Source organism: Carettochelys insculpta, chromosome 1 (genome assembly GCF_033958435.1).
Source record: "Carettochelys insculpta isolate YL-2023 chromosome 1, ASM3395843v1, whole genome shotgun sequence".
Taxonomy (NCBI): domain Eukaryota; kingdom Metazoa; phylum Chordata; order Testudines; family Carettochelyidae; genus Carettochelys; species Carettochelys insculpta.
In genome coordinates this window covers 351,604,456-351,618,197 of record NC_134137.1, presented here as the reverse complement: position 1 = coordinate 351,618,197, position 13,742 = coordinate 351,604,456, and the positions used below count along the sequence as shown (strand labels likewise).

The 13,742-nt window shown below is 39.8% G+C and overlaps 1 protein-coding gene across 2 annotated transcripts in view; it reads left to right on the top strand.

Moving 5' to 3' along the window:
* The window catches only part of ERGIC2 (ERGIC and golgi 2), a 43,672-nt gene that overhangs the window by 16,268 nt on the left and 13,662 nt on the right, over nt 1–13,742 (top strand). For both annotated transcript variants that reach the window (XM_075016328.1, XM_075016319.1), the window contains exons 8-12: nt 1,053–1,154; nt 2,605–2,700; nt 5,183–5,238; nt 6,387–6,485; nt 7,187–7,284. In XM_075016328.1, coding sequence (XP_074872429.1) covers nt 1,053–1,154; nt 2,605–2,700; nt 5,183–5,238; nt 6,387–6,485; nt 7,187–7,284 — 451 coding nt within the window. The remainder of the gene's footprint in view (nt 1–1,052; nt 1,155–2,604; nt 2,701–5,182; nt 5,239–6,386; nt 6,486–7,186; nt 7,285–13,742) is intronic.

The window sequence follows — 13,742 nt, the reverse complement described above, 5'->3', positions numbered from 1 at the left end:
TAAAGTACAAAACTAGTCCTGGCAATAAAATAGCCCTGATTAATTTTATTTAGTTTAATTGCATGTGTGGTAGTTTTTGGTATAGGTTGAATTTTTCTCTCCTGGCACCCTTGGGACCTGACCTGTGCTGTATGAGAGAATTTAGTGAACCATGGGAGATCCATATTGTCTATCAGCATTTCCAACACTTCCCCTGCTTATTGGGCTCTTACAAGACTTCAGGGGTAAATTAGAGCTAAATATCAGCACAGAACAGTGAGAGCCAGGACTGGTGGCTATAAACAAACTTTATGGGACCATGGGAAACGTGGCCACACCCATGATAAGCGGTTGATTAACTAAAATCTTGCTGGATTACGGATGTTGCCAGGCAAGAGTGTGCTGGATGAGAGAGGTTCAACTTGTAGTCTTTTTATAAACTCATTTGCAATGTTCAGATATATGTCTGAGTCATTAAACCAAAATAATTTGACACTTTCAGTAGTTGAATTTATCATTCTTGGTACTTAAAGTTTATTGTTGCCTTTCTTCAGTAACTCCATGATGCAGCTGCAGGGGGGGAGGAATGCTCCAGTGTGGTCTATCATACTGCCTGTGTGTTTTAATGTGTGAACCTCGAGACTGCATGCAGTAGGTCTAGTATGAATTTAGACATTGGGTTCATTCCTGTACTTGTTGGAATTGGGAAATTGGTTGAGATGGCGGTAAGGAGGGATGAGGGTATGAAATCGCAGACTTCAGAGTTTACTAGTGGAGCCATGGCCACAGTAAATGAGTGGATGGGCCTGCCAGCCTTAATTACATGCAGTATTATAGAAGTGTCAGTGCCTGCGTGTTAGAGATACATGGTGGGATGAGTAATCTCTTTTTAATTTGTGTATACTTGAGCAGCAGGAACATTTGGTGTATGTCAGTATTTAACATGCCATCGTTTTGCTGAATTGAGTTGTTTATAATATGTAGCTAGTGTACCTGATGGTAACCATGAACTTATTTTCTTTTACGCTGTTGCATATATTCACACTTACTGTATTTGTTTGTGTGATCTTTAGGATGCTGCATGTAATTCAGAGTAGGCTGCAGGAAGAACACTCTCTTCAGGATGTGATATTCAAAAGTGCTTTTAAAAGTGCTTCAACAGCACTGCCACCAAGGTGAGAGATTAATTGTTGTGACTGATTGCTTTCCTTCATTCATTTCTGAAGATTGCCTCTTCCTTGGTTAAGGTTTCCATAAATCCGAAGCCTTTGTCTTAATGTTTTGTACAGGTTGGTCTAGGTTGTGAAAAAATCAGTAACATTCGGAACTGGATTGTATTTTAGCTGCATCCTTAGTATGTCGGCAAGTGCTTGCCAGAAGGGATACTCTTATGTAGATGAATTTGTATTTCTTCAGTGATTCTACGTCTGGCACCTAACGAGTCAAGACTCCTCACTTACCTGTCATGTTATAATACTTCTTAAAACTGATTATCAATTATTTTAAATAAATTGTATCTCATTGTTTTGATAAATTATGCTTTTAAAAAAAATTTCAAGGACTTTTCAACAAAAGGTCTGGTCTTTACCTGTTTCATCCACACTTACATTTCTAATATAAATCAAAAATATTATAACAAACATTTTTTCTTTAATTAAAAACATGTAAATAACACACAGAAAATGTACTGCTCCTGTGATATCTGGTGTAAGTTTAAAACATTTCTTCCATTCCAATGCCATTAAATCCTCTCTCCCATAATTACTACACTGTGATGTCCTGTCCCATGGCTGGGGTTTGACCGTATTCTGTTACCTTAGGCCACAGCTGAAAAGTGCTCAGAGGTGATGCTCCCATTTCATTATCATCTGGCAAACACCAACACACACTAGTGTCAGAAACTGAGGCCCCATTAAACTACACTTTGGCCTGTTTTAACAAATTTTTTCAGGAGCAGAGGTGGAAACCTGTTTCAGGTTACCACCAAATGTGAGCAGGGCAAAACTTCTTAAAAACAGGCTTTGAAAACTGACATTATTAATTTCAGCAACTGTTGTAAAATATATTTTGTTCTATTCATCCAGGCAGCACAGCTTCATTACCTGACTAAATTGTTTTCAATCGGAGTTGTTGAAAAATGTTTCATGAGGTGGCAGATATCCCTAGGGTCTGCAAGAGTCGTCTTAGTAGTTGTTCCAGCTATTGTCTATTTGATTAGCCTTAGCCTCATCCTCTGGGAGGCTCACATATCTCCAAGTGATGAGTTGAACCTATTAATGGCCTTAGACTGGCCAGGAAAGTGTATATAAAGTGAGTTGCTCTCAATTTGTTTTACTGTCCTTGGGGGTGTATAATGTGTGTGTAATCTGCTTTCTTAATCTAATATAAAATGTGCTTTTTTTGGGAATAGACGTCTAGATGCTCTAAAGTTCACAGCTTGTAATTATGGTCAGTTTTCCCTTTCCTGAGAATCCAGGGTTATACCAGAACACTTATTTTCCATGACAGAGGAATATGGTCTTCTAATTTTTACATTATTACTGATTTTTACCTGCATATAAAATAAAATATATAAACAAATCTCAGTTGCTGTGATTTAACCTGTTTCTTGTTCCCTTAAAACAGGGAGGATAATTCATTACAGCCCCCAGATGCATGCAGAATTCATGGTCATCTCTATGTCAATAAAGTGGCAGGGAACTTTCACATAACTGTGGGCAAGTATGTTCTTTTCACGTACTGAATATACCACAAATTGACCACGACAGAGATGTGTATATAGTTAAACAAAAACCTTTCTTTGACTAATTCTTTTGCCTTAGTTAGCTGCTTTTATCATAATAAAGACTTCCTTTCTGGTTTTATTTTTCATAAGGTAGCTTTCCTTTGAAACATCATATTTTTTCATGTCCTGTTATAGTCAAAATAAACTATGGAAACTTACTGAAATGTCTGTTGAAGTAGCTTCTTTCATAGATCATTGAACCTTTATAGATGATTAAGTGAACTAGTGCCTTTTGTTAATGGCCGCGTCTACACGTGCACGCTACTTCGAAGTAGCGGCGCCAACTTCGAAATAGCGCCCGTCACGGCTACACATGTTGGGCGCTATTTCGAAGTTGAAATCGATGTTAGGCGGCAAGATGTCGAAGTCGATAACCCCATGAGGGGATGGGAATAGCGCCCTATTTCGAAGTTGAACGTCGAAGTAGGGCACGTGTAGACGATCCGCGTCCTGCAACATCGAAATAGTGGGGTCCACCATGGCGGCCATCAGCTGAGGGGTTGAGAGACGCTCTCTCTCCAGCCCCTGCAGGGCTCTATGGTCACTGTGTGCAGCAGCCCTTAGCCCAGGGCTTCTGGCTGCTGCTGCTGCAGCTGGGGATCCATGCTGCATATACAGGGTCTGCAACCAGTTGTCGGCTCTGTGGATCTTGTGTTGTTTAGTGCATCTGTGTCTGGGAGGGGCCCTTTAAGGGAGCAGCTTGCTGTTGAGTCCGCCCTGTGACCCTGTCTGCAGCTGTTCCTGGCACCCTTATTTCGATGTGTGCTACTTTGGCGTGTAGACGTTCCCTCGCAGCGCCTATTTCGATGTGGTGCTGCCCAACGTCGAAGTTGAACATTGACGTTGCCAGCCCTGGAGGACGTGTAGATGTTATTCATCGAAATAGCTTATTTCGATGTCGCTACATCAAAATAAGCTACTTCGATGTAGGGTTCACGTGTAGACGTAGCTAATGTGTGATAACATGACAGCTAATGCTTATACTTTCCTGCTATCTCATTGGCCCATACTCATACTTTACCTCGGACTATATAAGAGCCAGTTGTTACTTATGGTAGACAACAGATGTTTTCCAGCACAGATTTGTTTGTGGTATGGATGAGATAATAATATAGTTATAGAAGCATGTTGGGAAGTCATGACTAAAGATTAATGACAGTTTCCTAACATACTTCGTAATGGCATTGTCTTGTAAACACTTTAAACCAGACATCTGTATTGGAAATTTATGCCTCTAATCAAGACAGATAATTGTGTACTACAGGGTTAGAGGTGTCTTCTGCATAGGGATTTGTGGTTTCTGCATTGACCCTTTCTTGGCTATGCTCTAACTCTTTCTTACCAACATAATCATCTACATATAGCCTTAAACAACTCCTTGTTATCTTCTCCATCCCTGTCTGGCATCCACAAGAGTTCTTTCCACAGCCTGTTCATTTTGTTCTGTGGACCCACTCTGTATCCATTTCTCTTCTTGTGGTTTTACCAACCATGTCTGGAGTTAATCCCAAACCTATACCTCCATGTAGTTTTGTGTTTCAGATAGCCTCTCTGACATCTGTTTCTGGCTGTCCAACTGTTGTCTCAAGCTGTCTGTCCAGACCTGAAGCTTTAATCTGTCTCTCCTCTCTGTCTCTGTTGCCATCTCTTCTCTCCTGCATCCCAGCATAGCCTCTCTTCTCCCTCATCTTCTTGCTCTATGCACTTTCTAAACCTTGTTGCTTCCTTCTTAGGAGAAATTAGCCTTATCATTGTGCTCAGAATTAAAATCTTTGTTGATGAATCTGTTGTCTCTTGTCTTGTTTTATTATAGCTTTCTGCTGCCTGGTTGCCCAATTTTTTATCTCCCCACTGTCAGTTTTTCCAAAATACGTCTGTTAAGACAATCACTCAACTTTCACTGTCTGAAATGTGGAGGAAGTTTTCTTTATCTAAATAGGGGTAAACCTCACATTTCTCTTTCCTCCTGCTCTTGAAACCTCTCTCATACTGTGCATTCTATAGATTTGCACAAATTAATCTGATAATCTGCCTAGTCACAGGGCAATCAAAGGGAAGCCCATATTAATCATTGGCAACTTGAGCTGTTTGTACGTTTTCCTTTACCGCATTTGGACCATACCAGGATTTGACATGTCTTTCTCTAGCTAGACAAAATCTATTGGTGTTTCTGAAAATAACCTGAGGTTCTTTCTGTGTGAATTGGAGGAACTCTGTGATCTTCATATGTCTTTTAGGTCTTACTCTGGTTATCAATACTGAGCAACAATAAAATCAGTGCTAATTACGCAGAGCTATTTTATTTAAATCAAGAGGAGATGAGCAATTTGCTTTCACAATCCCCAATATTTCTTATTTGAGCTTCTTATTTGAGCAGCTGTCCACTGCTTTTATAAAACATGATTTTGCTTTCTTCAGGGCAATTCCGCACCCCCGAGGCCATGCGCATTTGGCAGCCCTTGTGAGCCATGAGTGTAAGCTTTTTCTGTCATCTTTCAAAAGCCACTGTTGGTTCATAGCATCTCCTAGCTATTAATTTAGACAGGGGTGTAATATTGCACACATGCTATTGGTGAGATAGTCTAGTTGAGTAATTTGCATAATAAAGCAGAGAATATGCTTTAGGATATCAAATTGTAAATTGGTGCTTAAATCTTTTATGTATTTGACATTGTTTATGCTGATTCTATAACAGTCATAATGTAAAATTATATTTAAAATAACATGTAAATAACCACAAAAGGCATGTCATACTATTAGATCTTGGATTTCAAAAGTACTGTATAATAATCAGTATTTTTTCAGATAATTTGTTCCCCTGCAGTATTTAGGCAACAGAAAGTTTAAAATATCTGACCTATTGCTCATAAAGAATTATTTCAGTGTTTTGGATTACAAATCAGGCGAGTGAGAGTGGCAGTGTTACTGTGAAAACTTGGCTTTGCTTCCTGATTCTTTGCTGTTTAAGCCTACAATCCTTCAAAATCTTCCATGTGAATTTAATTTTACATGTGCATATTCCCATTGCAATTAATTGTGTGCATAAATGTTTGCAGGTTTAGCAACTAAATTAATCAAATTATTTTTGCGTTATATAGATTTGTGCATTTAATTTATAAAACAGTTTGACCTTTCTAATACTTTCGGTCAGCCTGAAATCTGAATTGTAGAGTAATTGCAGTTTTACTTGATTGCTTCTTCACCCGTCAGCTCTTGGGCTGTTGCAAATGCCTGTACCGTTTGATCTACATTGTGTTACCCATAAAACATGGGAAAATGCCGATTTAAAACCGAGCATAATATATTTAAATATAGATGGTGCACCAGTAAAGAAAGCTTTGCCCATAATAAATACACATTTGAATTTGTAGATATATTTACAAACATGCAAATCCTGATGACATTTTATATGCATCCTAAGTGCATTAAACACTCCTTTTATATAGTTGTAAGTAGTGCTTTTTTGTGCCTGTACTTGCCAGTACTGAGTACCAGCACCTCAGCAGCCCCAGATGCAGGATTGGCTGGGGGGAGGGGGCAGGGAGTGTTTAAGAAATTACAAAATGTTCATATTTCACTTACAAAGACCCTTACATTTGGTGTCTTGCCTGTTGCTTTTCAGCATACAACTTTTCTCATAGAATTGATCATTTGTCTTTTGGAGAGCTTGTTCCAGGCATAATTAATCCTTTGGATGGGACAGAAAAAATTGCATCAGATCGTAAGTGTTTCATGATGGAAAAATGTTGTAGTATCTGAGATGCTGTTCTTTTAATTCTTACCTTAAAACATTAATATTGCCAATTTTTTTTGCCTTGTGCAAATGGTATGTTATGGTATGTATGTTAATTATCATTTCAGTTGTTCGATGGTTTCTTCTGCTAGGATGTTGAATGAAGAGGGGTTATATTGTAAATGCATTGCAAAATGTTGACTGTCTGCTATGAGTTCTCTGATGATCTGTCTGCTCTAGGGAGACTTTCAAAGAAAGTCCAGTTGATTCAGGCCCATTAATACTAGCAACAGTGGAACCACTTGCTGCACTGATTGTTGGCTTCAGGCATGATTCTAAAACCACTGTCCTAACATTTGCTTCTCTGGGCAGGGTTACATGAGGTGGTAGCTAAAACATCAGTAAACATCCTGTAACTTGCCTCCTGTAGGGCCCTGGAAAGATTTATGTACATGCTAGACTTAGTTGTCTCTTAGATTCCGTGCAACTACTCACCATGTGTGAAGCCTGCCATGTGCAAAAGTTTTTCTGATGAGCTAACTCTCGAAATTAATGAACCAGTGTTGTCAACAGTGGGACTTCTATGAACATATATCCAGGGTAGATAGAGCTTAAATTATAATATTCTTAATGGTCATTCCAGAAAAAATACTTGTTAAACAGCTGAATCTCTCTCTCTTTTGTTTTAGACAACCAGATGTTCCAATATTTTATCACAGTTGTGCCAACAAAACTCCATACCTATAAAATTTCAGCAGAAACTCACCAGTTTTCTGTGACAGAAAGGGTAAGTCCCAGTTAAAAAAACAACTCAAAGATTTTGTGTGTGTGTGTGTGTGTGTGTGTGTGTGTGTGTGTGGATTTTGCTTTTAAAAATTCGTCAGACAGGGACAGTTTACTAAAACGCCCCAAGGCATGTTATGATGATATGCTGAATGTATGATATATGGCAACATATATTCAATTATTCTTATTAGCATCTTGAATCCAAAAATTCTCGGTCCCCATTTAATTATTAGCCACCAGCCTTTCCTGCTTTGCTTGAGGATAATGACAAAACCAAGTACTCCTAAATTACTGTTCTAGTATGTTTGCATAATAAATACTTAACCCATCTCTAGGTTTGTATCCATTGGGGAGCAAAAAGCTTTTATAACACTCTCTGAAGTTAATGTGCTTTGGACTTCCTGCTGATGTTGGATTGAGGAATGGGAGGGTACAGATAATTGCTGTCCTTTGTCTCACAGCTGTTTTCAATGGCATTTGTTGAGGCTGTCAATCACCCGGTCTCTTCATTGCTAGACTTCAGTTATCATTAGATTTGGAGTTCATTATAAATTCCAGATCTGTAAAGGAGAAACCCATAGATACTGCAGCATATGCCCTGTCAGTTTCTGCCATGTGAATGTTTAAAGACTGATGTAAATAAGAAAAGAGTATTCTAATGTACTGCAGTTACACCTGTCTCATTGTCATTTCCTTTGTCAGTGGTTGACCTCCGATTGATCTTGATATTCGCAAGCCAAAGGAACAGCTGTTTTGAAAAGCTGAGCTATGAAGGGCAGGCAGGGAATACTGGGCTTAAAAATTTGTATAGTAGTGATCATGGAAATGTAACTTACGTGAAAATGATTATTCTACAGTGCTGTATTTTGTGTTGGAAGCACTTTGCTGTGCTTCATAGACATTTGTTTTTGCTTCATTATCAGAGAGCTAGAAAAAGGAGTGATATCTTATATAGCAATGGGATGTTAAGGGTATTGAAGGAAAGGTGGGAAGATGATTTTCTACAGAATAAAACAAAAAAGCAAGTCATGTAGCACTTTAAAGACTAACAAAACAATTTATTAGGTGGTGCGTTTTCATGAGGCAGAACCACTTCTTCAGAACAAAGCTCATCACCTAATAAATTATTTTGTTAAAGTGCTACTGGATTTGCTTTTTTGTTTTGTGAAGATACAGACTAACATGGCTACCTCTCAGTGACGATGCAGAATAGAACTCAAAGCAGGAATGAATATGAGAGACACATGATTAGCGATCTATATCCTGCAAGATAAATTTGTGTCCCCACTCCTCTTGCGCAGCTAGCATTTTGCCATTCTTCTGCCAGATAATCTCACTGCTCCTTGCAAAGCCCTGACATCTGGAATGGTTCTTTTAAATCTCTTTTTCTCATTGACTCTCCATCTTGCTTGACAGCACAGCTTTTCTCCCTGTACCACATTTCTCTCACTTTCTGCTAGGAAAATTATTTTATTAGTAATAGAGGTTGAACCTCTTTAATCTGGCACACTCTCGTCCAACATGTGTAATCCAGCATGATTTTAGTTAGCTGGACCATCACTTATCATGATTGTGGCCAAGTTTCCTGTGATTCCATAAAGTTTGTTTCCAGCCCTGAGTCCTGGCTCTCAGTGTTACATGCTGCTATTTAGTTTTCATTTACCTCTAAATGTCTTTTAAGAGCCCATTAAGCAGTGGAAGTATTGGTAATGGTGCTAGACAATGTTGACTTCTGGGAAGTTCTCTTTTCTGGCACTGGTCAGGTCTCATGGGTGCCAGATTAGAGAGATTCAACCTGCACATGTTAACTCGTGTGATTGTATTTAACTCTGAAATCTTTGAGGGATCAATTGGTCTGAAAACTGCTATAGAATCCTGAGTTCTTAGGAGGAAATTTTTATGATTAACTGATGTTGTGGGTAGGATTACAGTGATGTATCTCATCAGGCAAGCCTGCCGGTTAGCAGTAAAGTTTTTCTTTTAAATCAGTAAATGAGCGGAGAGAGGCTTTTAAGGAGAAAACAGTAATACAGAGAAAAATTGTCTAGCATATAAGTGGTGTTGCCCTAGACTAGGGAATGTATACAATGACTGAAAAATCAAGGGGTGTCTAAATTGTGCCAACTTGTCATGGTTAAAACCTTAAACCCAGTAGGACTTAATTGTCAGTAGCACATGCAGTGGGGAGCATAGGTTGTCTCTGTCTATGTAGACTACAAAGCCATGGCTAAAGTAATGTGGTTTAATGTTGTTTGAATATGTTAAAATGCATTACCGAAGGGCAAAGCCTGAGTGACAACCAGCACCAAAAAAAACCAACAAGAAGTCCTGTGGCACCTTATAGACTAACAGGTTTATTGCAGCATAAACTCCTGTGAGCAAAGGCCTACATCATCAGATGCATTGGATTGAACATTGCAGGGGCAGGTATAGATATACAGGCACATGAAAATTAGAACATACCAATCAAGAGGATGGCCAGAGTTGATGAGGTCAGTTCAGCCAGGGAGGATGTGTCGCACTTTCAGCAGCTGATGTGGAGGTGTGACCACCATCAGAGGAGAAACTGCTTTTGTAGTTGGCCAGCCATTCCCAGTCTTTGTTCAGTCCTAAGTTGGTGGTGTCAAATTGCAAATGAATTGTAGCTCTGCAGTTTCTGTTTTTGATGTGTTTTTGTTGCTGGATGGCTACTTTTAAATCTGCTATTGAGTGTCCAGGGGTATTCTACTGGTTTTTGTATGTTACCATTCCTGATACCTGATTTGAGTCCCTTTATTTATTTAGGTAGAGTCTGTCCAGTTTGGCTAACGTATGTGGCAGGGAGCATTGCTGGCACATGACGGCATATATGACATTAGCAGATGAGCCCTGATGGTGTGGCTGATACGGTTAAGTCCTGTGATGGTGTAGATGTGTGGGCAGAGTAGGCACTAAGTTTTGTTGTAGTGATTGGTTCCTGAGTTAGAGTTACTGTAGTGTGGTGTATAATTGATGGTGAGAATGTGTTTCAGGTTGGCGGGCTATCTGTAGGCAAGAACTGGCCTGCCTCCAAGGTCGGTGAGAGTGAGGAATCATTGTCTATGTTGGATTGTATAGCACTGATGATGTACTGGAGGTTTTGGCTGGGGGCTGTACGTGATGGCCAGTGGTGTTCTGTTATTTTCTTTGTTGGGTCTGTCTTGTAGCAGGTAGCTTCTGGGTACACATCTGGCTCTGTCAATCTGTTACGTCACCTCTTCAGGTGGGTAGCGTAGTTTTAGGAATACACCAGCACCCGTACCACATAGCTCCACTTTCCTCTTTACAGTAGGGCAGGTTTGCAGCTGCTGTAAAGTGTTGTAGCTCCATTTAAGTAAATACATCTGACAGCTTACACCAGCTCAGGATCTGATGTTGCTGGGAATGAGATATAGCAGCAGTACATTAGAAATGTAAGAACTAAATCACACACACAACCACAATTGCACTTATATTTTATTAATCAGTCTTAAATGTTTCACATTTGCAGTTGCCAGCTGACAGCTTCCCTTAAACTTTTTTAAATTTTCAAATTTTATGTAATAGATGAGTCCCCAGAACATTAAACGTACAGTGTAATTAAAGCTTTTGCATCTAGCTCTCAACTTCCCCATTCACTGCCATCTTGATTCATAGACTGAAACAGAAATATAAATCTTCCTGCTTTCCCAACTCCCAACTCTGAACTTTTGAGTGAATAATACGAAACAATGAAAATATTCTCTCTGTGCCTGCGGAGGAAACTACCGCTGTGAAAAGTTCTTCATCCACGTTATTTTCTCCCAGTAATCGGTTTTCCTTATGATGTTTCGTTCTTATAGCTAGGTCCTGCATCTCCTTCTTGCACTGCTTACACTTGTCTCAATTTTGTTTTTTACCAAGGGAATGAATTTCTTCCAAATACTCCTAGATGGGGTCTCTCTTACACCCAGAAGCCATGACAGTTTTTCTGTGGCAAAGCGTGGTGGAATATAGGAAGCTGTGTGTGCGCTGAATAGTGTCTTCCCATTTTCTTTCTGGTCTGCTCTACTGTTCCTTTCTATGCTGACTCCATCCTTTCCTATTTATTGTCTCTGTCTTTAAAGGCAGATCTGCAGTCAGGGGTAAAGTTGAACTACGTTACAAAACCCAGCTTTGTGAATAGTGTAGCTGGAGTCAGCATAGCTTAGTGTTGTGACCCCACTGCAGGGGGTCAAGGTGAGAAAATTCCTTTCTCGCAATCTCATTAAGTACTGGGGTTGATGGGAACCCCATCAGCGGTCAGTTTAGCATGTTCCTACTAGATCCACTAAATCAATGCCCAGGAGATCGAGCTCCAGAGCATTGATCTAACTTTCAATGTAGACAAGCCATAAGACAATGTTCTAACTAACTTCTCTGCCATACTTGGACCAGGTCCACCAGCACATAAGCACAGAACAAAAGCAAACCTATCCAGCCTGTGTTTTTCTATGCTAATATTCACTTTAGTCTGCTCAGCAACAGAAATTGAAAGCCCAGAAGCAGGAACTGGTAATTAGACTGGGCAGACCAGAGCCATTAATTCATTTACATGAAACTGTAAGGCTACATCTACACTAGCCAAAAACTTCAAAATGGCCAGGCAAATGACCATTTCGAAGTTTACTAATGAAGCGCTGAAATACATATTCAGCACCTCATTAGCATGCGGGCGGCCACGGCACTTCGAAATTGACGCGGCTTGCTGCCACGCGGCTCGTCCAGACGGGGCTCCTTTTCAAAAGGACCCTGGCTACTTCGAAGTCCCCTTATTCCCATCTGCTCCTAGGAATAAGGGTACTTTGAAGTAGGTGGGGTCCTTTCGAAAAGGAGCCCCGTCTGGACGAGCAGCGCGGTGGCGAGCCACGTCAATTTCAAAGTGCCATGGCCGCCCACATGCTAATGAGGTGCTGAATATGTATTTCAGCGCTTCATTAGTAAACTTTGAAATGGCCATTTGCGTGGCCATTTCAAAGTTTTTGGCTAGTGTAGACACGGCCTAAGTGTATGTATGGTACGTTTATGATGAGATTTAACTGTAATTGTTATTTTTAAAAAGGACATTTAATGTTGCATTGATTTTAAATATAATCTGATTTAAATTTAAAAATCTATCTTTTATTTAAAATATCATTGATTTTTATCGACATTGGTACGTATGGGTTTCTTCTGTGCTACAAGTCTAAATGTTACAAAGGGCTTTTATTAATTTCAAGTAGTTGATAAATGGATCTATGAAGCTGGTATCTTCTTATTTTGGTTTGATAATGAAAAGCAGCTATACATCATAAATGGTGTGGCAGGGTCTGTGTAACTCCTGGGCCCCATTCCTCTGTTGAGGCCATAGTAACAGAGTGTGGGACCTGGTTGCCCCTGCTGGAGGTCTGCACTTTGGTTCCAAGTCCCAAAATACAGCAAGTAAGAGCTCCATCTGGTTCGAACAGTTTCCATCCTCAATCCCCCCAGCCTTTGACTGAGCCCTCAGGTTACTTGTGGAAGCCACTCCCTGCTTCTGCTGTCTCTGGGGTGAATATCTGATGTCTGAACCACTCTCTAACTCCCTCCTTTGCTTCTTTGAATCTCCAGCCTCCTCCTACACTCTTTCCTCCAGGCCTGCTGGGTGAAGATTTTTAAGGCAACCTTTAAACCAACAGGAAACAAAGGGTTGGAATAAATGGTAAATTTTCACAATGGAGGCGGGTAACTAGTGATGTTCCCCAAGGGTCAGTCCTGGGACCAATCTTGTTCAACATATTCATCAATGATCTAGAGAAAGGGGTAATCAGTGAGGTGGCAAAGTTTGCAGATGATACCAAGCTGTTCAGGATAGGCAAAACAAAAGTAGATTGTGAAGAACTTCAAAAAGATCTCAGCAAACTGAGTGATTGGGCAGCAAAATGGCATATGAAATTTAATGTGGGTAAGTGTAAGGTAATGCACATTGGGAAAAATAAGCCCAATTATACATACAATGTGATGGGGGCAAATTTAGATACAACAGATCAGGAAAGGGATCTTGGAATTATAGTGGATAGTTCTCTGAAAACATCCACGCAGTGTGCAGCGGCAGTCATTAAAGCAAATAGGACGTTAGGAATTATTAAAAAAGGGATAGAGAATAAGACGAAGAATATCATACTTCCCCTATATAAAACTATGGTACGCCCACATCTTGAGTACTGCGTGCAAATGCAGTGTCCTCACCTCAAAAAAGATAAACTGGCATTAGAAAAAGTTCAGAAGAAGGGCAACTAAAATGATTAAGAGTTTGGAAAGGGTACCATATGAGGAGAGGCTAGAGAGACTGGGACTTTTCAGTCTAGAAAAGAGGAGATTGAGGGGCGATATGATAGAGATATATAAAATCATGAATGGTGTGGAGAAAGTGAATATTGGAAGGTTATTTACTTGTTCCCATAATATAAGAACTAGAGGACACAA